The sequence below is a fragment of the Mauremys mutica genome, chromosome 2, assembly GCF_020497125.1.
Source record: "Mauremys mutica isolate MM-2020 ecotype Southern chromosome 2, ASM2049712v1, whole genome shotgun sequence".
Taxonomy (NCBI): domain Eukaryota; kingdom Metazoa; phylum Chordata; order Testudines; family Geoemydidae; genus Mauremys; species Mauremys mutica.
The window spans coordinates 61,057,644-61,084,231 of NC_059073.1; the positions used below are offsets into that span (position 1 = coordinate 61,057,644).

The 26,588-nt window shown below is 38.7% G+C and overlaps 1 protein-coding gene across 2 annotated transcripts in view; it reads left to right on the forward strand.

Annotated features, from left to right (window-relative positions):
- NCOA2 (nuclear receptor coactivator 2) overlaps positions 1-26,588 on the forward strand; it is a 272,820-nt gene that overhangs the window by 200,047 nt on the left and 46,185 nt on the right. For both annotated transcript variants that reach the window (XM_045004855.1, XM_045004854.1), the window contains exons 5-11: positions 2,479-2,582; positions 6,669-6,846; positions 8,435-8,620; positions 9,617-9,718; positions 9,806-9,946; positions 13,596-13,743; positions 15,973-17,242. In XM_045004855.1, the coding sequence (XP_044860790.1) occupies positions 2,479-2,582; positions 6,669-6,846; positions 8,435-8,620; positions 9,617-9,718; positions 9,806-9,946; positions 13,596-13,743; positions 15,973-17,242 (2,129 nt within the window). The remainder of the gene's footprint in view (positions 1-2,478; positions 2,583-6,668; positions 6,847-8,434; positions 8,621-9,616; positions 9,719-9,805; positions 9,947-13,595; positions 13,744-15,972; positions 17,243-26,588) is intronic.

The window sequence follows — 26,588 nt, forward strand, 5'->3', positions numbered from 1 at the left end:
TTTTGCCGCCCCAAGCACAGCAGGCAAGCTGCCTTCGGCGGCTTGCCTGAGGGAGGTCCTCAGTCCTGCGGATTCGGCGGCAGCCTGCGGGAGGTCCGCCGAAGCCGCGGGACCAGCGGACCCTCTGCAGGCATGCCGCCCAAGGCAGCCTGCCTGCCGCCCTCGCAGCGACCGGCAGAGCGCCCCCTGCGGCTTGCCGCCCCGAGCACGCGCTTGGCGTGCTGGTGCCTGGAGCTGCCCCTGTTTGGAAGCGTAAGGGATAGAAGGTGTTTATATAAATGAGATACAACATACTAGTCAAGCCAGGAGCATTAAGAGCAATGTGATTTCTGTGGTTGTAATAGTCTGAAGACTCCTTAGCAACTGATCAGTAGTATGTGAGAAATAAACAGTGAAAATTACTAACCTGTCCTTAAAAACAACAAGGAGTCCGGTCGCGGACTCCTTGCTGTTTTTGTGGATACAGACTAACACGGCTACCTCCTGATACTTAATCTGTCCTTGTAAATCCAGTAAAGAAACAACTAGGAAGCACCAATGCATTGAACAGATCTGCGCCAGATATTTTCTATGATCTGCAACATTCATCTAGCCATAATTATTCACAAAAGAAATTAACATCATACTGTTTTAATTAGCTTAGTGCCTCTCTCCTGTCTATCCCCAAGCTGTTGCACATCTGATATGATTTTTTTAAGGTCCCTATGTCAAGAAAATTTGGAGCTAGAGCCATTTTTATATGTTGTCTAAAAGCTGGAATCCCATCTTTCAAATGACATAGAGAATTAATCTTGAATTCTAGGGGGTCAAGAGAATGTGTTTGGGGTTTGTGACTTTCATTTTGATCCCCCATCTGGACAGACTTAAGAATTCCCATAAAGGCCAGAGACCCCCTTGCAAATAGTAAGGAAGTGGAGACTGTGTTAGAACCACCCAGTGTAGATAACTGGGTGTGTTCAGTCAGATTCACCCACCCTTGGAGGGGGGAGCCACCGAGGATTCTGTTGCACCTTATCTCTAATAGATGTACACTGATCTTGGGGAAATCCAGGATTTTGGTGACCAGCCTCTCTGTTTTGAGGGGACACAGGAACTGTACATTCAGATTTTCTGATACGTAGCAATAGACTAAATATTACACAGTTATCATTGAATAGTAATTCCAAGCATTTTTAGGAGTCTGTCACTCTGGGTTACTTTTTAGATCTTGTGTTTTATTGGGCGGTCACTAAAAATGTATTTTGAATTGAGGATTATTAAGATAATGCAATGATCAGATGTTGCATTAATTTTAGGTAATATTTTTTCTGCTAATGTTCCCACTTAAACTCCAAGATAAAAATAAAAAAGAGATACAGAATAATTAATATGGATTGGCATGATTGTGAGTGCAGATTTGCTAAATTAATTTGCTTTATAAGATATTTTGAAGCCAAAATTCTGGTTTGGATGTTTAATCAGTACTGCAGCATGGAGCACAAACAAGGGTGCAAAGTGTTCAGATGCGTATAATTGAAACATTAGCATAGGTGGTGGTATGCTAGAAAGCTGTTTATTATTTCATCCAGTGCTCTTGAAATTATATGTATTTTATGTGCATATTGGTAAATATGCATAAATGACAGTGGGGGAAAAACTATAGCAGGGGTCAGCAACCTTTCATAAGTGCTGTGCCGAGTCTTCATTTATTCACTCTAATTTAAGGTTTTGCGTGCCAGTAATACATTTTAACATTTTTAGAAGGTCTCTTTCTAGAAGTCTATAATATATAACTAAACTATTGTAGTATGTAAAGTAAATAAGGTTTTTAAAATGTTTAAGAAGCTTCATTTAAAATTAAATTAAAATGCAGAGTCCCCCAGACCGGTGGCCAGGACCCGGGCAGTGCGAGTGCCACCGAGCATCAGCTCGCGTGCCGCCTTCGGCACACGTGGCACAGGTTGCCTACTCCTGAACTATAGTGTGAATAATATAATGTGAATTTAAAATGATAAACAATAATAATTGTGTGGTGTGGAAATGGGAGTGCAAAGACTGTTTCACTTATGCGTGGACTCCGGATCAGTCTAATGTTGTTAGCTTCCATTTTCTTTTTAAATATAGTGCTCATGAAAAGATAGGTGCTTTGCAAGGTCTTTCAGTCAGCTCTCCACCTGTTTGTAAGCAAAGAGTGCCTGTCATGCCAGACTGTGTCTGTGTTTGCTCTGTACTTTAGTCAAATATCTATTAGGGACCAGGAGGAAAACACTACAGTATATCTATTTCATTGCTATCCTACAGAAGGATTTGAGTCTACAGTTCCAGAGTTGGAAAGTTAACCCACTAGCCCTGCTTCCCCATATCACAATGGAGGTTTCTTTAATCTCAGTCATAGTGGTTTGCTTGGTATCTGTCACAAACTGCTGTGGACTTGAAAAATGATAATACCTTTTTAAGAGCTCTGTTCTGTCATTTAATGCATAGTTCTCTTTAATGCAGAAAAAGCAGCAGCGGCCAATGAAGATGAAGTACAAAAAGCGGATGTATCATCTACAGGTCAGAGTGTCATTGACAAGGATGCACTTGGACCAATGATGCTTGAGGTGAAGTGCCCAAAGTTTTCTTTACATTGGAGATAAGTCCGCTACATATAATATCAAGATGAATGTCATGGAGTGAAAAAATCAAATTGGAACTCACTCTTAAAGGCATGATCAAATGTTATCACTTCAATAAAATAGCCATCCTTGCTACTTAGGATGCCATTCCATATCACAAATACAGAGCATGCTGCTGATCCTATTGAATTTAATTCAGTGACAAAACGTTGATTCCCAGGGGAGCAGGATTAGAACAATAGCATCATATTCTATATTTAACCATTGTAGTTGTGGATATTTTTTGAGTTCCAATATTTTTATTAAATGTCTAATTTTGAGTGCCATTCTGGAATATGGAGATTTGGTAAACCCATTTGTATGCTCACATTGACTTACAACATGTATACATTTGGTGGGGAGGGAGTATTTCTCTAAAATTAAGCATCATTGCTACACATTGTTTTAATTACTTTTGCCATTTCTGCATAGGTAACATGATTGTTTCCCCTCCTGATTACAAAAACACACATCCATGAGAATTCTTCAGGCTAAATCTTTTGATTAGCTTAGCAAAGAATTCCTCATGACTTTAACTGTGTGACTTCCATTGATATCAGAAGAAGCTGAATGGTTGAAACCTTAACTCTTAAATGGACCCTGGATATTGTTATCTATAGTGCATACATGTCATCTAGAACGCTAACATATTAAACTTCTGTCATTTATTCTCTGTCATTGATATTTTATCTGTTTAAGATCTGTTACAAACATTTAATACACATTCTGACAGTGATCTTTATCTGTAAGGAGGAATAAATGTTGGTTTAGACAAAACTAAACAAAAAGCCCTGAGTCTAGCTAGAGGAACCAAGGTTGACAGATATATAAATTACCCCTTTATTCCCAAAATGTAGCATTGGCCAAGCGATAAACCCTAATAAATATACCAGTGATAAATATTTGAATTACTTTCCATGACTCATTAGATAAAAACACAGAAATTTGACACTGTTTCCTGAGCTGTATATGGAATTCTCAACTGAAAAATTCTCAACTACTAGGCAGAGCACTAGAAGGTTAGATAGATTAGACAGACTGAAGAAGTTGTCCCCTGAATAACTAGGGCATTACACTCATTAGATGAAAACTTTAATTAATATTTATTACACTTGCTCACTGAACTAAATGTTGCTGTTTTTGCTAACAAGCAAAGTTAAACCTCAGAGCTCATACATGGCAGTGTAGTAATTCCAGTCTTCATGTAGATGTTAATTGATCATAAAGATCTGATTTAATCACACACACAAAATTAATTTAAGGCTAAAAAATTATCCTTATCTTACCCTATTGTGCTTAGCTATTGCAATACACAGGGTATTTAAAATCACAGGTGATACCCTCGTGTTACTTTATTAGGATTTAATTTATTTTTCTCCTCTACCTTGAAACCATTCTGCATTGACCATAAAAAATTAAGAAATGATATCAATAAACTCAAGCCTTTGCGCAACAGATTCTTAAAAGGTCGCAAAGTTATTGTGCATTCTCTGTGAAAAGACCACAGATGTATTCTGTGTATCTATATCTTTGAAAGGAAATGCAATTAAGTATTTTCATCTCTTTAAAAGTCTCATAGGCTTGATGAGTCCACTTTTTTCTCTTTATGAAGTAAGGAAAATAATGGCAAAGGCAACTGACTGCATACTAGTTATCTGATTTAGAAATGTAATTCTCTTTTCTATTAAACAATTTAATTGGGGGGTGTCCTCATACTTGCAAGTGTTTCCTGTTGAAGAAAGTAAATAGAATTCATCTTCATTTGCTAGTTCTGATGGGATTTCCACAGATTTCTTGTTTAAGGCAGGGGAGTATGTGTGCAAAAGAGAGTGAGACAATAATCCACAGCAACCCAAAGAACAAAACTTGGTTTTCTTTTCCAATACGTCCTCTAAAAGAATTTCTGTTCTCTTATTCTCTCTGCCAACCTCGTTGCCCCTTATATGATCCCCTGTCAGAGCAAGAGTCCTGAAGGGAAGGGTGCAAGATTACATTATTGTTCCATCAGTCTGCCATGGTGCAGTATATCTGGGGAAGAGAGAAGAAATCAGCATTTCAAAATAGAAACCTCAATAAGTTTTAAATAATTTGATGCCATAAGCTGGTTTGACAGCCTAGCAGTTACCCTAAAAGTAAACTGATTTTGCCTTTTGCTTCTGAACATTAGGAGATGAGAACGCTCTAGATAGGTCATAATCACTACACAGACTCACGCTACTACTTACCGATCCCTCTAGTCAGCTCAAGAAATAGCAGTGAAGAAGTTGCATCTAGTGCTCCTCCACCAAGGAGGTTGCTATAATAGGTAGCTTTAGGTTGTGGACCATATAAGATGAGGGGAATCACTGAGATGCTGAAGACCCCGTTAGACAACTACCTGCAATTTGTGTCTTTGAAAGTCTTCCCATCGTGCATAGATACAAATACAAAAAGACATTGAACTGCACCAGTGATGTCAATAGGAGATTTGCTATTAGAATTGGGGCCTAAATAAATTAAAACATTTTAAAAGGTATAGTTTATAAATAAATAAGTATGCAACTGTTAAGAAACTATATAGAAAGGAGGCAAGTCTTCACAAATAGGCAAGGGTTAAAATAATTAGAAACAGAAAGCGTAGTGGACACAATGCAAAGAACAAACAGACAAAACATAAGGATTAAAAATTCTGACAATTGACAGCACCTAAAATATCTAAATTCAAAAGCAGTTGGAGATGGGGTGTGTATCTTACAATCTTACTTTTACTATATATAATTTAAAAATGGAACTAACGAGACATTTGCCAGTCATTATCTTGAATGCTCTGTTTGTATGTTGTGCCTTCTTTTACCCATCTTCTTCTATTTTTTTTTCTTTCTGTTTTTATATTGTATGCTCTTTGGGGCCTGGATTGTGTCTTTGTATACAGTATATCTGTGCAACATCAAGCATGTTGTGGGCTCTACTGTAATATAAATAATAAAACAAGCAATTTCCTTTTGATATGCTATAGGGTCCATGGCCAGATTTTTTTATATATATTTTTTAAATCTGGATCTGCTAACAGCTCAGTGCTGTGTAGTATTTATAATACACATCTACAGCCTAGGTATGCTGCGAATGCATATTGAGGATATTGCAGGTTGTGTATTATAAAAGATTTAGCCATTTATATCACGTGCAAATGCACAGTGCTGTGACAACTCCTCCTTGTGCTGTACTCAGTCGTATCAATAGTGTGGATACACTAACTTTTATTTCTAAAAAATCATGGATAACCCTGTTGTCCTATCAGTGGTTTGTTCCTCTGACTATAGATACAAAATTACCTTCTTGCATTTCCAAATCAAAATGGAGGTTAAACACTTTTTTTCAGAGCAGCCTTCTGAAGAGTCAGTATATCAGGCAAAGGGGCAGAAGGTTCATGTGGGCTGAGCTGGTAATTGAATGCTTGAATCCAATGGATTTGATAATTTGAATTTAAATCTCTGTACCCGGTCTGTTTACATGTCATAAAATTAAACAGAGAGGAAGGTTCTGAGTTATTCCTAGACATTTATGCACAATCATGCTTGCATCATAAGAACAGTCATTGCTAAGCAACAAACTAATGCTTTTATCTTTGCATGAGAACTTCTTACTGAGCCTGAACTTTTGTTTTCTTTTGGTTAGGAGAGAAATAAAAATATAATATTCAGCATATGTTTTAAAAGGAAGTCAGCAAATAGTTTTCAACAAGTCCAGTAACTGGGTTGTCACACTAGACTTTCAAAATCCAATTTTTCTTTCTGCTTTTAAGTACTGGTTTCACAATACTGTTGATATGAAATCTACATCTTACAACCCTTTTCATTTTGTTAGTATTATATCTTGAGTAGAATTTGATCCACTACATGGAATTTTGTATTCTTCTCATCATTTCAGTACAAGCTAGCTGGGGTAGAGGGGAGGAGGAGGAGGAGAGACATCTGTCCTCTAAAAGAGGTTATTGTTTCATGTATATCTTTTGTTAATCAGATTATGGCTTTTCTCTTTATATTTTTCTTCTAGGCCCTAGATGGGTTCTTCTTTGTAGTGAACCTGGAAGGTAACATTGTGTTTGTTTCTGAGAATGTGACACAATACCTAAGGTACAACCAAGAAGAGCTGATGAACACAAGTGTATATAGCATCCTGCATGTAGGGGACCACAGTGAATTTGTCAGAAACCTGCTGCCAAAATCTTTAGGTATATTAATTTCCAACAAAAAATTGCCATTGCTCATTTATATTTATCTTTGGTTTCTTAAGTCAGTGTTTTCATTGCTTCACTTAATAGCACTCAGTTACTTAAGTTAAAGTCCATGTCAGATGTACTGTGTTTATTGTCAGTATGGCCATAGGCTATGTAACAAATGATTGTGTCTCAAAACCAGCCTCCTTTTGTCTCAGCTTTTGTTCAAAGCTGCTCATAGTAACTGGCAGATGTATGATTGACATTGCTGCAAGTTCTTTAGAGTGAATCCTTACAAGCACAGATAACATTATCTGTGTGAGTTCTCCCCTGCCTCCCACATGTAAACTGGTTAATCTAAGAAATGATTCATAACTACTACAAGGAAGAGAGGACATTTTACAATAGAAGGACAGAAACTGCCTTGTGATTAGATGTTTTATTTCATTCTTATTTTTATTATCCCAAATGTTTATCCCATTTCTTTTTAAGAACGGTTTGTATTAGTTGCAGCTATTGCTATGTTCGTTTATACTTTATTTCTACTTATTTCTTATATTTTACCTTTTTAGTACTACCTTATTTGCATGTACCTTTGTTCACAATAGTTTGAACAGAATTATGGTATTTCTGTTCATTGTAACAGTTATGTCAGTGAGGTCGTCATAACCTCTTTTTAAAGATAAATATTAAAGAATAGAAAATTATGAAGCATTTTTGAATGGCTAAGAAATGTAAGTCACTGCATTGTTCTTATCAGCCTTTCCTGTACCTTTTCCATTTATTTATTACTTTTTACAAATAGCTGAGCAGGACTGTGCATGGTATTCTAAATATGGCCTCTTTAGTACCTTATGCAGTGTTAGAATAATTTGCTCTGACTTTTGTTCAGTACCTCTATTTATGCATCCTAGGATTTTGTTTCCTTTTTTACTTCTCTTAAGCACTCTGGAAAAGGTTTTAGTTTTATCCACCATTGGACCCAGGTCATCCTCCTAGGGTGTTCTACATATTAGCTGAGGATACTTATTTTAATTTGTCTCTAGCCTCCTTGCCTCACGTTTATGTACATTGCATGTTAATTCTTTATCTGCCAATGTTCCTACTCTGTCCAATACATTTTGAATGATATTGCCCTTCTCTTTTGTATTAACCAACGCACTCCCAGATTTGTATTGGCAAACACATTACTTTACTGCACACACTTTCTTCTAGGCTGTTGGAAGATAGAGTTAACATAATCTGTCCAGTACTGATGGCTGTGTCAGACAGTTGATCAGGTGCTTCATCTCTTTTTTGGGTGCAGGTATTTAGAACTTTGTATTGCCTTTCTGTTTGTTCTCTTTTTAAGCTTCTTTACTAAAGAAAGACAAGGAGGCTGAACAAACTAGGGACTGTGATCCATTTAAGTGACAAGGATGAAATTACTTTGCACCAGCTGGATAGGACTCTAATATCAAAATTGTATTGTTTATTAAATGAGTGTTTCCCCCAGTTTACAAAGCACCATAATTCATTCTCTTTTTACATGTGTACTCTGGATGACTGGTAGGAATGACTACTTTTGAGACTAATCTTATTATATGAACTTTGCTTTGCTCAGTGAATGGGGGACCTTGGTCTGGTGAAGTCCCTAGGCGCAACAGCCATACTTTTAATTGTCGGATGCTGGTAAAACCTTTAACTGATGCTGAAGAAGGCCCTGATAACCAGGAAGCACATCAGAAATATGAAACTATGCAGTGCTTTGCTGTTTCTCAACCAAAGTCCATCAAGGAAGATGGTGAAGGTAAATGGTGTATATTTTTATTTTGCTTATTTTAATGATGTCTTGACCTTCTCCTTCCAGGCCTACCCCAAAAAATCATAGATCAGTAGCGATCTGCAGTGAAATCAAGATAAAGTGATTTCTCCATAGCAGGGAACAGAAGATATGCAAGCTTTCCCTTTTCCTTTAAACTGTGTAACTTTCCTCTTAATTTGCATTACATAGACTGGAATGCCCACAATTTGTTCAGACACACCAATATAAATTGGGTGTAACTTCATGTGTTTCATACACTGGACTTACACCAGTTTAATTGTAAGAGGAATTTGGCCCATTGATAGCAAAATTTTGTTAGGCAATTTTTGAATTATCAGAATGTGAAGACTATTGTGGTTCAGCATTTCCTTCAGTATTTACTCCATCAGTTACATTTTCTCAGATGCATTTTGAGCACTCAGAGTGGCTAATTGTGAAATTTCCTCCTCAAGAAGCACAAGTACTTTAGACATGTTTGAAGGAATGTGGTTTAGAAATTGCAAAGTTATATAAATGTTCAAGAATTGTGTTCTCTATACATGCAGTATGTTATTTTCTGTTAAATATTTTCTAACCTGTGCAGCTACAACTAAAAACATACACATGCAAATAAATGCAAAAGTTTATTGCATGTGCTATCAGTTATGAACCATAGGCTTTTCTCAAGAATAAGAAAATTTAAGAGGGGAATCTACCTGAATGCAATGTTATGGCTGATGTTGGGTAATATTCACAAAGGAATCCTCACAGAGATTTTCTTGCAGAAAATACTCCCAGTCTGTGACTTTCAGTGTAGGCGAGGACAACATAGACCATATCAATGCTTTCCATCCCTTGCTTTCATGAATACTAAACCTATTAGGTTTAATCAAAAAATGTAATGAAAGACTTATATTTCTTTTATGTTCTTTTAAAAAAAATCTTTCCCTGCATTGGTTTCCCTGCTTCAGAAAATACTAACGTAATATTGTTTCATTTAAGATTTGCAGTCTTGCTTGATTTGTGTGGCAAGAAGAATTCCAATGAAGGAAAGGCCAATTCCTCCCTCATCAGAGAGCTTTTCTACTCGCCAAGATCTGCAAGGTATTGTGAAAACAGAGTTTTGGGACGTGGGGTTTTTTGGTTTGGGTTTTTTAAGAGAATCACTAACAACTATTTTATTTAACCCAGGCAAGATAACTTCACTAGACACTAGCACTATGCGAGCAGCCATGAAACCTGGCTGGGAGGATTTGGTGAGAAGGTGCATTCAAAGATTCCATGCACAGCATGAGGGAGAGATATCTTTTGCCAAGAGGCATCATCAGGAAGGTTAGGCTTATATTTCAGTGTTTTCTGTATTTAAATTGTGTATTTGTTGCTTTGGGCATTGGTCATGCTCTCTTTACACCCACAGGGACGATTAAGGGATATTGAAAGCCTCCCTCTTTCATTTCCAATGAACCGTAAAGAAAACTTATTTCTGGGGAGATCTTGCACCACTTTTCTGTCTCAATCTTACCATTCTTGTTACTACCCTGACACATTAAAGGGGTAGTTTGTGATATGTTTGTAACTCATCAGCCATCTGTGCTTAAATGTTCAAATCATTGCGGCTGTCTTAGAGAGAGAAATCGGGGTGGGGGTTACCAAAAACTTTCATTACACATTATTTCACCATACTATCAGCGTACACATTTCAGTGCACTGAGACAATTCAAGGCTCTAATTCTACTTCTCTACAAAAATGGATATTCACTATCAAAATTCACTACACGAAAACTTTGCTGTGACCTGTTGAAGCTGCAGCACTGATGGCTCGTGTACGCTGTAGCATGTTGTAGTACATTGAAGGCAGACCACCAGCTGGGAGGTGTTCTAGAACATTGCCCTAGCAGTCAAGAACATAGATAAAAAGGGAGGTAGGGTGCAGGATAGTGTAGGGTAGTGGAAGGTCTCCCATGTTGTTTCTTAGGGTGAAGTGATTTTATTTTTTTATTCAGACATCATTTACTCTAGCTCTAACCGTGAGCCAAATACTGATTACTTACGTTGAGTAGCTGATTGTGGAGCAAAGTACTCCCACATGTAAGGTCATCAGAATCTGGCTCCATATTTGTTGCCTATACTTATATAACATTCTGCATGGCCACATACACAACAGGCATGTTGTTTCACAAACTGTGCATTTTAAAAAATATTCTAATCTACAGCACATTGGCTAGGCATACAGGAAACAGTCTTAGGCCCCAGGGTAACCAGACAGCAAATGTGAAAAATCGGGACGGGGATGGGGGGTAATAGGAGCCTATATAAGAAAAAGACCCAAAAATTGGTACTGTCCCTGTAAAATCAGGACATCTGGCCACCCTGTTAGGCCCAGACTCTTTAGATTTCATCAGGTCACAGCTTTGCTGAAGTTTGGGGACCGAGCAAAAGAGGCTATACCTGGAGAACACTCAGTCCAGATCAGGGGTGAAAGTAACTTACCGGTACTGCTGGACTCCTGAGGGGGCGTGGCCTCATCCGGAAGAGGCGGGGCCTCTCCCGATTTAAAGGCCCTGGGACACCGGTTGTGGCTGGGAGCCTCAACCCGGGACTCCCAGCTGCAGAGGTGGCTGGGAGCCCCCCAGGGCTCAGGGGCAAATTAAAGGGCCCGGAGCTCCGGCCGCCACGGGGAACCCCGAGCTTTGCTGGGCTGGGGCCGGGATTTAAAGGGCCCAGAGCTCCTGCCGCTACAGGGAGCTCTGAGCCCTTTATATCCCGGCCCCAGCCCGGCCACCGGAGCCGCAGCGGGGATTTAAAGGGCTCTGCAGTCACGGGAGCTCTGAGCCCTTTAAATCCTGGCCCCAGCCTGACCGCTGGAGCTGCAGCGGGGAAGCCGGTGCGATCCGGCACAGCGTACTGGCTCTTGCCGGTACACCGTACCGGCTTACTTTCACCTCTGGTCCAGATACAACTTTGGGTCATTGTCAGAAAACAGGAACTATGGATATAGAATCAAAAATGAAAGTCTTTCAAGCTGATTCTCAGTGACAAATGCAAAGTGTGGCTGGTTTGGTTGAAATGTGCTCTCTATGGGCTGAAGTGAGAAACAAGGCATTTCTGGAAGAGGACTACGGAAACATTCTTGTTTGCTTAAAGCATTAGTTCGAAAAATGATTTAAGTAGCGATTTCACATCTATCCTGGTGGCATGAAGTGTTGGAATTTCCTGATGTGGTGTGTGCCTGTGCTGCTAAAGCTGAGAGCTCTGAACTTTGTGGTGTCCAAAGGTTAAATTTAAACAATGACATACCTTTCAGTGAAATTCTGCTTTGCACTGTTTCATGGTTGTTGGTTTTTGTTTTTCTTTACATTTTTACTCTGCCAAAGCTCTTCTGGTTGTCTAACTTGTGTTTCCTGTTTCCTCACTGCCAAAATAATACTTTCAAACCTTGCAGCACACTATATAAGAACAGTGTGGGGGCAGGGAAGGAAACCAGTCATACCAGAATTACAAGTGTGAAGAATCTCTTCTAGCACTGTATAAGGGAGTAATAAAGCCACACTTGGAAAACTGTGCTTGGTGCTAATCATTTCTTTATGACAGGGAAAATTAAAAAGCATACAAAAAGAAAACAATTCAGGGATTGGAAGGTACTATTAATAATAATAAAAATACACAGAAAGTGTGTGTGTGTGTGTGTGTGTGTGTGTGTGTGTGTGTGTGTGTGTGTGTGTGTGTGTGTGTGTGTGTGTGTGTGTGTGTGTGTGTGTGTGTGTGTGTGTGTGTGTGTGTGTGTGTGTGAGAGAGAGAGAGAGAGAGAAAATTAAAGAGACACTGTCAGGATTTAGTTCCAAAATCTAGTCTAGTTGTTGTTTAGCTAATATATTTGATGGTACCTATACAGAAACTTTAAATAAACGTTCTGGGGAAATAATCAATTAGGGGTAGGCATTTAAACATTCCCTGTTACATTTGCTAGTAAAGCGTAACAGCTTTGAGATTGTGCATGAAAATCAGAAATTGAAACTGGTTGATCTGGTTTCACTATCTAAGGGCAAAAATGTAAGCAAACAGCATAAATGCTTAGATTTTGCTTTTTTAAAAATATTTCAATTTTAATGAGAGATGGGTCACAAGTAGAGACCTGGAGCCACAAAGCTGAATTTGGTGACATTCGGATCTAGATCCAAACATAAGAGCCTCAGCATATCTCTATGTAATAGATCAAACCAAAATCCTGAATCCAAACAACCCCAACATTGGGGAAGTGTGTCTTAGACTCATCTCTAATTTTAATAATCATTTAAATAATTTGTATAAGAAGTTTCATTGTGTGTTTTTTGGGTTTTTTAAATATTTGCTTTTTTATGCAGATAAGTGTCCCTTTTAGAGATGCTTCTGCATTTTTTAAAGGGAACAGAGAGGATAGCTGTTACAGGTGATTTAAGCAAGGAACAAAAAAAAGGTGGACATATGATAACTAAAGGGCTGGATAGCAACAACATTTACATAAGATGTCTTCATGGGGAGTAGGTGATATGCATGGGGGGAAAATTCTAAAAGGAGCAAAAGGAATTAGACAAATATTTAAAGAAAAGATATTGCATATCTGTTAACTCAAAGGAGGAATTGGCTTCTGGGCCTCTCCTCCACTGAAATGCATTGTGTTCCCAAGTTCTAGTTTTGCTGCTTTTGTGGATTCTCTCTCAGGTATATTGCAGATTTGTTATTTCATTTGCCCTCTTGATGTGATCGCTCTACAGCACGTGCTTGTTCCTTTCTGTATATACTTTACATCATGCATTTCAGTGTTTAAAATCCTCAAAACATCGTTTTTTCTTTAATAGCCCTTACTTCTTGTGTAAAGTGAATCTCGCAATTCCTGTTGCGCCATAAGGATGCACCCAAACAGCCATTACTGATGGATTTAGGTTTTATGTGTGTAATCTACTTGTATTATGGTTCCTCATTAATTGTGTTTGCTTATTTACAGTGCTGAGGCAGGGACTAGCATTCAGTTCTGTCTATCGATTTTCCTTGTCTGATGGCACTATAGTTGCTGCCCAAACGAAGAGCAAGCTTATCCGGTCTCAGACTACTAGTGAACCTCAGCTTGTAATATCCTTGCATATGCTTCACAGGTAAATATTTGGTATTTTTAATAAGCCTTTTCCCTTACTTGCCCACTCTGGGCATAGACATAGTGAGAGTACAGAGTTGTATTGTATACATTGTTTAGACTGATCAACATTTCAGCTGGTCTACCACTGGTACCATTAAAGCAAAATAAAAGTTGTTGAGATCAGCTCTTAAAGTAGTAAGAGACTGTAGTAGGGTAGGCAAATAGTATGCTGGATTTTCCCCTCTAGGACTCTTGTTAAATATCACAAAATCTATGTTGAGCTCGCGCTTTTAATTTTAGTATTTTAGTTCCCTGTGCATTTTGCATGATAGAAACCAGAAACTTGGCTTGCCTTGCTTTGCCATGACACAACTACCTGTTAAAAACGTCAGAGGTAAATTCCTATAGTTCAGGGTGTGTCATGGGCCTTGGCATAGCTGTGTGTGAAAGACTGCAGTGTGACTATTAGAGCATGCTTTGGGCGCACAAAATATGTCACTTTGCAAGACTGGCAGTCACATCACCTGATCATGCTGGTGCTTGGAGTAATGATTTCACAACCACACACTTTGATGCAAAATAGATTAATATATGGCACCCTAATTCCAGAGCATTGCCTCCAAAAAGTGAGAGGCAAGTCAACAGTATTGAATTCAAGAGTAAATAATCACTGACTCTATCACTTCAAAAATAAATTATGAATTAGGTCATTAAAGGTACTTGTATATTGTGTCATATTCAATGTACAACTGTTACTCAGGGTTTTTCATCACTGTGCTGTTTCACTGCATATCTACGTTACTACTTGTTTAGGGAGAAGAATACAGCTATAAATCTAATTCAAACTGAAACAATTTTATGGCAATTATGGATTTGGGAATTGCACTCACCTCAATGAAAGCTGCTATTTAACAACTTGAAACGTGTTTTGTTTGGATTAGTATTTCATGAGTGTCTGCCACAATTGTAAATTAAGGAAGAATTGTCAGGTCAAAAATTATACATTTTGGTGTAGCAAGACGGGCTTTAAATATCCTTTCAGTTTTTACTATTTATGTTGTTTACTTGCACTTAGCTAATAAAAATAGCTAAGGGTTGGTTTGTAGTCAGCTTCTCTTCCTGGTTCTCATGCGCTAGCACTGCAAGGTTTGAATGTTTGGCTGAAGTTCTTACACTAGGCAAATACCACAAAGGAATGTTTAAATCCAAAGAAAAATACTTATATGTTAAACTAAAAAGTTCATGAACACACTTCCATTAATATTTGTTCTTGAAAACCCAGGCGGTTTTCGTTTTTTTTCCCCCTCAGAATCTAAATTTTTTATCTAATCTACCTGACAGTGTCCCTTTAAAGCTCTGAGAGCTTGAAAAAAATGTCTGATTTAACAAGCTTAATTTTTACAACAGAAGAACAAAAACCTTGCATTCTCACAGAATATAATTAGTCTACATTTTACTTAGATGTTCTTTAAAGAACTTTTTCAAAGTTTCCTTTCTCTCTGTCTGCTGCTTTTTTCTACCCTGTTCTGTTCTATGAGCTTCACCTTGCATTTGAAAAATCTGTCCAGAACCAGAATGGTGGCACGCTCGTCTCATTCTGAACTTGTTTCCAGTAGTTTTCTTGGCTCCCATACTTGGAGCAGCTTAGATATTTCTGGCAGCTCAGTAATGTGACTTTTTAAACTCGCTTTTCACTGGGAGCCTAGCTGGCAAACACCGCAGAAGCTCCAATCCTATGGCATGGTTTGTTCACAGAAGTTCAAAATTCTAGTGAACAGCTGGCCACAGCTGCCCTATAAATATGTATTTAAATAAATACAAATATAAATATGTATTTATAGGACATTTTTTTAAGGAGGTGAAATTAAGAAGTTGAAACCTCCCTCAGTTATGGAAGGCAGCTCATTCTGTATTGAGGGAAGAGAGAGATTGGGTATATAGAGAGATTGTAATAGTAACCTATCTACTTTTATCTACTGTTTGTAATTTAACTGAAGTGTAATTTTTTTCTCTTAAACAGTAGCTGTATTAATAAGCTACTGAGAAACATACTGTAGTTGTTCATTGAAAACTGTGCATGCATAGCCATGCTGGTAATTGCAGATGGCTTTTGTCAAAAGCATTATCTTGATTTTTAATTGCAGGTCTGCTCTCATATTTTTAAAAGAGATTTTAAAATGTAATTGCAACTTGTAAGATCTCTTTCGTTTTAACTAATAGACTGTTGTTTTTTCCTTTCACGGTACAGAGAGCAAAATGTCTGTGGAATGAATCAGGATTTGACTGGACAAACAATGGGGAAGACATTGAACCCAATTAGCTCCAGCAGCCCTGCCCATCAGGCCATGTGCAGTGGGAACCCAGGTCAGGATATGACCATCAGTAGCAATATAAATTTTGCCATAAATGGCCCAAAGGAACAAATGGGCATGCCAGCAGGCAGGTTTAGTGGTTCAGGGGGAATGAACCATGTGTCAAGCATACAGGCATCCACTCCTCAGGGTAGTAACTATGCACTAAAAATGAATAGTCCCTCACAAAGCAGCCCTGGCATGAACCCAGGGCAGCCAAACTCTATGCTTTCCCCAAGGCATCGTGTGAGTCCTGGAGTGGCAGGAAGTCCTAGAATTCCACCCAGTCAGTTTTCCCCTGCAGGAAGCTTGCATTCACCCGTGGGAGTTTGCAGCAGCACAGGAAATAGCCATAGTTACACCAACAGTTCCCTAAATGCACTTCAAGCCCTCAGTGAGGGTCATGGAGTTTCTCTAGGGTCATCGTTGGCTTCACCTGACCTAAAAATGGGTAATTTACAAAATTCCCCTGTTAATATGAATCCTCCCCAGCTGAGCAAAATGGGAAGCCTGGACTCTAAAGACTGTTTTGGACTTTATGGGGAGCAATCAGAAGGTACAACTGGACAAACAGAGATCAGCTGCCATTCAGGAGAACAGAAAGACAGTAATGATAACAATGTGCCCCAGGTTATCAGTGGTGAGAGGCCTGATGGACAGAACAGACTGCATGATGGCAAAAGCCAGACAAAGCTCTTACAGCTGCTGACCACCAAATCTGATCAGATGGAGCCTTCACCCTTGTCAAATTCTATGGGAGATGCTAACAAGGACTCCACCGGAGGCTTATCTGGTTCTGGTTCAGCACATGGAACCTCGCTCAAGGAGAAGCATAAAATTTTGCACAGACTCTTGCAGGACAGCAGTTCTCCTGTAGACTTGGCCAAACTTACAGCAGAGGCCACAGGCAAAGAACTGAACCAGGAGTCCAATAGCACAGCTCCTGGTTCAGAGGTGACTGTTAAACAGGAACCAGTGAGTCCCAAGAAGAAAGAAAATGCACTACTTCGTTACTTGCTAGATAAAGATGATACTAAAGATATTGGTTTACCGGACATAACCCCAAAACTGGAGCGGTTGGACAGTAAAACAGACCCTTCCAGTAGCACAAAGTTAATAGCTATGAAGACAGAAAAGGAGGAGATAAACTTTGAGCCTAATGAACAGGTAAGAAGTCTCTTAGATAAATTTGATAATTCATTCTTACAAGGGTGATGTTTCTGTGTAAATCGGATGTTCTAATCTAGCATTTCTTCCCTCTCCACCCTTTCCATAGCTCCATTGAGAGTATGACTCTTGACAGTGTCGGTAGCTTAGTAGGTAAAGCATTTTTTCCCTGAGTTCCAGTCTTGGCTCCAAATGGTGGTATTTACCCAGATGGGTTAATAGGTTGTGATCATCACTCTTCTAGGGAGAACAGACCAGTGGTGTGAATGCGGCTGGATAGCAAGCAGACTGAATTACAGCAGTGACCATTCAAAAGTCAACATATGCAAACATTTACCACATACTGATAGCTAAGGTGCTCTGATACCTAAAGTGCTCTGCAGGAATAATGATACTGCACTAAAAAGGTATCTAATCTATACTTAGAATAGGGGGAAGCTGTGGTACCTTGGATTAATTCTTAGCAAATGCTTATTTATACTTCTCACATCTAGAATGAATGCTTTCCCAAAGATATGTTTGCAGGGCTGTTTCAGACTTTGCCTTGTTGTTGCTTGTACTGAATGTGACCTGTAGATGAGACACAAAACAGAAGGACTTTCCTTGTTCAACCCCATTAGTTTTTAACTCAAAAACCTCTAAAATTCAACCATCAGTTCCTTTCTTAGTTTCTCAGGGCAGTGATCATTTCTTCCTGTGTATGCACAGCACTAGCACAGAAATGGGCCCGATCCGGATCAGGGTTTCTGAGTGCTACTCAGTCCAGATAAAAATGCCCAGGAGTAAAGTAGATGGGTCTGTACAAAACAAAAGAATACACTTGATTGGCTTCTGTACGTGGTTCCACTTCCCAGAAATATCCTGTACAGTGGCAGCAGTGGCAGTCAGAATCATTCTGTTTTCACTGCTCCGTGGAAATAATGACACTGCACAAAAAGTAAACCCCTTTAATATGTTTTATTTATTTATTTATTTTTAAAATGAGTTATCGCAATAACAGCTCTGGCACAGGGCATTTCCTGGAGAATTAATGACTAGCTGGGGTTAATGATCCATAACTTCAGCCTGTGCCATCAGCTGTCCCAGCTGGTCATTAATCCCTCGGCAGTGCTTTGTGCCTCAATCCTTACTCTGTAAATCATGATCAGTTAAGAAATTATGTAGACCTGCATGACTCTCTCTAAACTGTGGTTTTTTTCCTTTATATTGTGCATATTTAATTTGATTCTTAGGTGTGGGTTTGCTTGCTTGCTTGCTTGTTTTTGTGGGGAATTCTATTCTACCATTTCCCCCCACCTGATTTTGGGGGATAGACTGCATGTCCTAAGCCTAAACCACTGCACACCATCTGCTGTGTCAGCAGATTCTAACCAATAGGCAGTTCTAGAGAAAAGGTCATAATCATGGAACACAGCAGCCAAACATGCTATTACAGCAGGGCACCATCCCACTGTTCGGAGCACATACAACTAAGCATTTTCTACATCGCCTTTATTTCTTTTGCTTGGATAAGTCTTGACGGCTGCTACCATCCCTGAGGGGCGACTATAATTTTTCAATCCTTCGTACCCTTCAGGAGGGAAACTGAGCCAAATTATACTAATTTCCTTAGTGATTAATCCTCGGGCCTGGATGTTAATGCAGTTCTCTATACAGATAATATTCTGTAATGCCTTAAATATAGCTAGAATGGGAGCAATCGGATTCTAAATGAGAACTTAATACTTCATTAGGTTAGAAAAATCATGGATGTACAGAATGTTAAAACCAAACTGACAACAATAAACCACTTCAAATGTACCGAACCAAATTCTGTTCTTAGTTATCCCAGTGGAAATCTGGAGTTACTCATTGAGGTCAATGGAATTATGTCAGATTTACACTGGGATGTAAGGAAGAACTCAGTTTGGCATTCCAATTATCAACTAGCACAAGAATATACAATCTGGTAGTCGCTAGAAGAATTATTTGAATTTTTATGGCTGGTGCTCTTAAAAGAGGCAATAGAATACTGTCATGGTTCCCGGTTGCTATCCTTTTTACTAATTAAAATTTCAGTGTCATATTCAATGGTGAATGCATATATTTTGTGGAGAGGAAATTGCTTAAAGACTTGTGCTAGGTATCCATCCACTAAATTTAAATGTGTAAGTATACTAACTTTCAGTGAAGAAGTTTAAGTTTCACTATTGCCAATCCCAAGTGTTCAAAAATGTGTCAGGGCCCAAAAACTCTTGAGACTTTTTAAAATAATAAATGTTGGGGTTTTTTTTCCTTTTGGTTTTTCAGCCTACAGTATTCATGTTTTCAAGCTCTTCTCCACAGCAATAAGAGCTAGAAACTTTTTTTAAAAAAAATAATAGTGAAAGCGGAGATTCTCAGTCACATGACTACCAGAGCTGAGGCTGTAAGAAAAACACCAAATGTTGCAAGACTCATGAAAAAATCATGAGAGTTGGCAATACTGAAGTTTAGTTGAGTGGCAAGTAAAGAGATGTCAAAAATACCCTAAATGGCAGCAGTTGTTTTGTAAGAACACTGAATCTCTGAAGATATTTTTTTAAAAAGATTATTTCAAAACCTTATTTAAGACTCTGTGAAACCTTGACCAGAATAACCAAGTGAAATCCAGCATTGAGTAGGAAAGGAAGTGGTGATGAGTATAGAACAATGTAGGGATTTATCTAACTGCAAGCCAGTACCCTATATAAATAACCACTTTACCCCAATTATAAAATCACTGAAAATATTTTAGCATCAAAAACTTTTCAGCTTTGGAAAACAGTTTCTCACAGGAAGTGCTCATTACCTAAATTTAGATCAAAGCTGGAACTATTTAATACAAGACTAGGACACAGACTCCTGTTCTAAATTCTTCCATCCTCCTGTGTTGTTTCCCTCCCCCTCTTCTTCCTCCTTTATATGTATTTATATGTATATGTATATATATTCCTCCTTTGTGCTTGTGTTACCTACTGTGCAGGCTTATTTAAGACTTCCCCCCAAAGGGATGTTGTATTTTTAAATAATTATTCATTTAATTGTGCCATGTCACAGGAAGTTTTTAAGCAACCCATAATAGAGTGGTTTCTGGGTAAGGGGGAGTCTTTGTGTTCTGATGCAAAAAGAGCCGTTACGTTTTCTCCTTTTATTTTTGGTGTAACACTTTCTGAACAGGAAATGCTTTGAAGTGTACCACCATACTAAAAATAGCATTCTTCTAGGTAGTGTGTTTAAACATATATGTCTACTGAACCCAACAACTGACAGGAAACCTTTCTCAAATAGTAGAAAATATTTCCAGTGTCTCTATGCCATTTTTCCCGCTCAATGTGATGATGATTATCTTACCCATACACTATTAAGTGGCCTGCAATTCCAATTTAAGCAATTATGGGAGGTGAATGAGAAAAGAAAGACTTGTTTTCTATAACAAAAGGTTTTCATAAGGCATCATTTATTGTTACTGAGTAGCATTAGGTGTTCAGACAGTTCTATTGTTTCTGTTACTAGATATTTAAGACACAGGCAGGTCCAGATCTGGAGGAATGTAGACAGAAAATATCCTGGCAGTGCTAGGAGCTGTAGATTATATCCATATAGGTGGCCTAAGATGTAAACTATACAAATGTCAAAATATGAACACTTTTCCATGAAAATGAAAACAGAATGTAACTAGAAATGTTGTACTTTGGGTATATGAGCAATATTTCCATAATCTGTGATTTAAAAAAAAGAAACAGTTTGATTAGATATATTATTGGGACTGAAATAATTTATTAAAGAGATTTTGCTTATATCATAAATATGACTACATTTTTCAGCATCTGTCTTGGTGTTTGTTTCATATTTACCTTATCGAGTCCCTCAAATAATCTGAGGACAATGTTTAAAATGCTACAAAGGAGTTAAGATAGTTGCTAATTACATCTATATGTGTGTGACTAAAACTGCTCATTACAAATCTTTGATGAGCCCCTGAAAAACAAGGTGATTATATAATGCCTATTTGCTATTGTAACTAAATATGCACAGATCTTCAAATATTGTTTTAAGACTTAATGTCCTTCAGTAACAATTGATTTTTTCAAGATGCACAAGGTGCTTTGCATTTATAAAATACCTTTCATGATATACTCTCAAAATGCTTTGAAAAGAAGAAAATGAGGCACGCAGGAGTGAAGTGGCTTATCCAACATCACACAGTAAACCACTGGCATACATAGTAGGAAATAGAACCTAGGTCACCTGATTTGTAGTCCCCTATTTTAACCAGTGGACCACATTGTCTCTCCCTCACTGCACATACTAATCAGCCAGAATAACTTGTCTCTCTTTTTATATAGATATTGTACTTATGTAGTCTCTATCACTAGTATCAGGAAACCTCACAAACATTGACAAATTGATCATCACGATGCACAGAAAGAGATCACACAGGAAGTCTGTGGCAGGGCCAGGAAGTGAGCCCAAAGCTTACAAGTCCCAGTCCTCTTCCTTAACCAAAACCATCCTTTCTCCTCTTGGCTGAAACTATTGAAGAACATTTTGCTTCAGTTTCAAACTTTTAAATCTTTAATGGGGAGCCTCTCCTCTCTGAAACCTATTACTTACAGCTTTGAAAACCTATTTCCAGCCTTATTTAAGGTCATTCTTCTGGTAGGATGTAAATTATAAGAGATTAGGTTAAAAAGATTAACATGCCACCACTAGAAAGACAGAAGACAGCAAACCTGACATAGGATTTAAGGGTTAGGGACAAGTGGTGCCAGTGCAATACTGTTGTGATCCTGTCACAATGTGGAGATTCAGGCACAGCATAAATCTGGAATAATGCATTACTATTTTTCCTGTGACCTGAGAAAACCCTCAGTGAAACATAAATATCTTCAATGGCAGTATACATGCTTCCCTTCCTGGTTGGTCCTGCAGTTGTCATCATTATAGGCCTATGCCCTAGTCTGTTCCTATGGAAAGGATTGTGTTAAGTATCAGAGGGGTAGCGGTGTTAGTCTGGATCTGTAAAAAGCAACAAAGAGTCCTGTGGCACCTTAAAGACTAACAGATGTATTGGAGCATAAGCTTTCGTGAATGAATGCCCACTGTGTCTGACAAAGTGGGTATTCACCCACGAAAGCTTATGCTCCAATACATCTGTTAGTCTTTAAGGTGCCACAGGACTCTTTGTTAAATTTTACATTGTTACTTCATGGCAGGCCCAGAGGATCAAAAGATGGAGGAGATAGAATGTGAGGGACCCAAATATTTAATTTATCAAGCAGTGACTTTTGTAAGTAGGAAATGAGGTAAAAGATAAAAGAAAAAGATACAGTAAATACTGTACATGTAAAGCTTTTAGTCTTAACCCTTAGAATGCTGACGGGCCCAAAGGTGGTTTTACATCTTCTGGAGCTTGTCTACATGGGAAATTCAGGAAACTTAAGACAAATTAACTCATGCACATTAACTTCATAGCATTAGTTAAAGTGCATTAAACCTCTGTGTGGATGCTGTCATTAAGAAGTAAAGTGGCCATAGTTTTCTGTAGTTTGAGAAGATTTAAGATCATCTGAATGAGAGTATCAGATGAGGTATTTCCAGTAGAGACAGGGAAATATCATTATACAAGGCAATATCATTATACAAGGCACTGGTGAGACCTCATCTGGAATACCGTGTGCAGTTCTGGTCTCCCATATTTAAGAAAGATGAATTCAAACTGGAACAGGTGCAGAGAAGGGCTACTAGAATGATCCGAGGAATGGAAAACCTATCTTATGAGAGGAGACTCAAAGAGCTTGGCTTGTTTAGGCTAATCAAAAGAAGCCTATGGGGAGATATGATTGCTGTCTATAAACACATCAGAGGGATAAGAACCAGGGAGGGAGAGGAGTTAAGCGCCAGTGTGGACACTAGAATAAATGGATATAAACTGGCCATCAACAAGTGTAGGCTTGAAATTAGGTGAAGATTTCTAACTATCACAGAAGTGAAGTTCTGCAACAGCCTTCCAAGGGGAGCAGTGGGGGCAAAAAAATTAACTGGCTTCAAGACTAAGCTTGATAAGTTTATGGAGGGGATATGATATGATGAAACTGCATACAATGGTATGCTAGCAGCAAATATGTCTAGTGGCTGGTGATGTGACATTAGCTGGGGAGGGCTCTGAGTTACTATAGAGAATTCTTTCCCAGGTTTCTGGCTGGGGTGTCTTGCCCACATGCTCAGGGTCTAACTGATCAACATATTTGAGGTCAGAAAGGAATTTTCCCAGGGGTCAGATTGGCAGAGACCTTGGTTGTTTTTTTTTTTTTACCTTCCTCTGCAGCATGGAGCACGGGTCACTTGCAGGTGTAAATTGTGGATTCTTTGTAATTTGAAGTCTTTAAATCATGGTTTGAGGACTTCAGTAGCTCAGGCAGAGGTCAGGGGTCTATTACAGGAGTGGGTGGGTGAGGTTCTGTGGCTTGCAATGTGCAGGAGGTCAGACAGATAATCATGATGGTCCCTTCTGGCCTTAAAGTCTATGAGTCTGAGGTTAAAATGTGTTCTAACTTATGCCTATAACGTCACAGCTTTAGTTAATTCATCTTAACTTTCCTGAGTGTCCCCATATGGACAAGCCCCAGGGACTCACCAGATTCCTGGCTTGCAGGGAAGGATGCTAGGGACTGCTGTTTAGTAAAAGAAGGGACTAGAGTTAGGACTCCTGGGCAGGGTCAATACCACCCCAAGCTCAGTTTATCCTCTTACTCTGCTCTGCTTACCCCCCTGCTAGACCCTTGCTTCCTTGTGACTGGGGTGGGGTAGAGATCAGACGCAGCTCAGTTCTAAAGTATAAGGCAGCTAAAGAAGTCTGGCTGTTGAGGATCAGGCAGACTCTTGCATGGGCTGGAGGCAGGATCAAAACATTGTATTCCAGAGTTTAGAGAGTGTAGAAATGCAGAAGGGAAGTGGTGCTGCTGGCAGAAGAAAGGGTGAGAGAGAGAACAGAGAGAGCCAAGTTTTCTTAGCTCCACAGCCTTCATTTTATGAGTGTATGCATTCTTGGGTGTAAGTTTGTTACAGTAATGAATGGGAATACCCCTAAATCATCCCCCACCAAACATTCTCCCTCCTTCCCAACCTCACTCCCCAGTCATTTGTCTTCTCTGTGTCTTTTAACTTATATCCTGTTTGGGACAGAGACTTTTTATTTTTGTATGTTGTACAGCAATGAGCATGTTGTCTATACTAAACAAATAATAAATAGTCACCTTTATGGTTTTAAGGAACAATATATTTTAAAGTTCCTCCCAGCATGAAAATCCCATTTTTTTTAAAAAGGCCCCTACTGGCGGCTTTCACATGATGGTGGGGGAAATAGGATATTGGCCTCATGAATGATGAGAAGAAATGCAACCTGGCCTTGTTGCCCTCAGCAGACAAGAGGGGAACCCCAAAAACATTGACTATGAAATATTTAGGGCCTGATCCAAATTCCATTAAGATAAATGGAAGGACTTAGCAGGAGTTAAATTTGATACAGTAGTACTTATAGACCAATATATTTTGAAACTGTTTAAATGCTTAAGGTGAAATAGCATCTATTTTTACAAAAGAAACATTAGTATTAGTGGAGTGGATGAAAACAAAGTTAATTTCAGCTTTGGAACACTGTTCATCCATACAGTACAGTCTGGAAAGATGCTTTGTAAAATACTTGTGACCATTTTTAAGCATGACTGGGTTAGTACTTTGTGGGTTTAGTGTCATTGCTTTGTTGTAAAGATAGGTTTTGTGTACACGGTTTGACTCTCTTGTGATCATCAGAGCTGTATCAGGAACAGCACTTTTGAAATTGTTTTTACATAGGGAGTTTAAGGTGTGCCTTGTACCCTACCTATAGTTCAAACTAGGCCACTAAGGAAGTAAGTTGAGTACAGAATTAAAATCAGTGGAGAAATCCTATGAAAAGCAGCCAATTAGAGATTTTTTGCACCAATTTCTTCACATGTGGTGCCATTTGAGGGTGGATATCAAAGGGTTTTTTATGCATGTGAGGGGAGAATTTGGCCCTAACGGTAGTGTCTCGTTTTTCTCTTTGAAACTGGCCTGGTAATTCTGAAACTTGTTCTCAGTTAAAAGTGAAAATAAAGCAGCAACAGTGATTACAACAAAAAGGAGTAGTTAGCTAGTTATAGGACATCTGTTATCGTTGGCCTTTCCTTACCAGGTTTTCATTGCCACTTCCTCAGGGGAAATGAAAATATCTTCTAGAGAAGAGTGGCATTTTGTGACTAAATTGGATCCAACGTTTTCATCCCTAGCTTTTGTTATGCCTGTTATATAACCAAGAATTATAGTAGCCAAAGTATTAAAAGAACAAAAATACAACTTGCACATGCAAGACTTTCCCCCCTACTTTACACAAATTTTATTTAATGAAGGGCATATGTCTTAATTCCCCAAAATAATACTGTATCATCCTTCTGATATTTATGATGCCCGTCATTGGTCCCTTCATGACTCTTTCAACCTTCTCCTCCCTGCCCCTAAATTCATATAAAATGCAGCTTCTAAAATCAACTTCCTTGTCTGCCCCATATTTGTATCTCTTCATCAACTTCCTCCATAACAAGTTCAAGGCTCTTCAGAGCTGTGCCTTCCTTACTAATGCTCCATCTCTTATCACATTGCTCCCCACCCACTCAGCCAGGCCAACAGTGCCAGCCTCGACCACGCTCCTGTCTAGATCTCCCAAATTTGACCCCTCCCCCCTTCTTTCACACCACACCTTTTGTGTGGCTCATGCTCCCTGAACTGATCTAAAAGGCTATGGGTGGGAATTGGAGGAGGAGAGAGTAGTAATTTGTGGTTCACCTACAAGAAATCTAGCAATAAGTGTATAGGTTTACAATTTAGAGGAATAGTATGGGAGGATATATTACATTAAGAATTGTATATAAAAGGTGAGTGTGTGTCTGTTTTTGTATTCCCCACCCTTCATATGGTTTCTGTGACTGCATCCGTATTCTGTGTTTGTACAATGCCTAAGAAAGGTCCTGATCCTGATAGAAGCCTTGTGTATATATGCTGTGATACAAAATATATCCAAAGATTTTAAAGTCTTCCGTGGTGAAAATGCTAGAATAGGAGGTCATAATTTTTAACAATTTTCAAAGTTTGTGTGTGAAGAATTTTAACTACATATGTTCAAAGATGGAAGAGAAGGATTTAAGCAATGTTAAAATCTATGAAATGGACACCTCCAAGAAAAACACACTGTTCAACTTTTGTGTTTGTCTGTTAGATTTTAATTTTATGGAGGTTTTTTGAGTAAACTGAACTTAGTTGTAGATGTTTA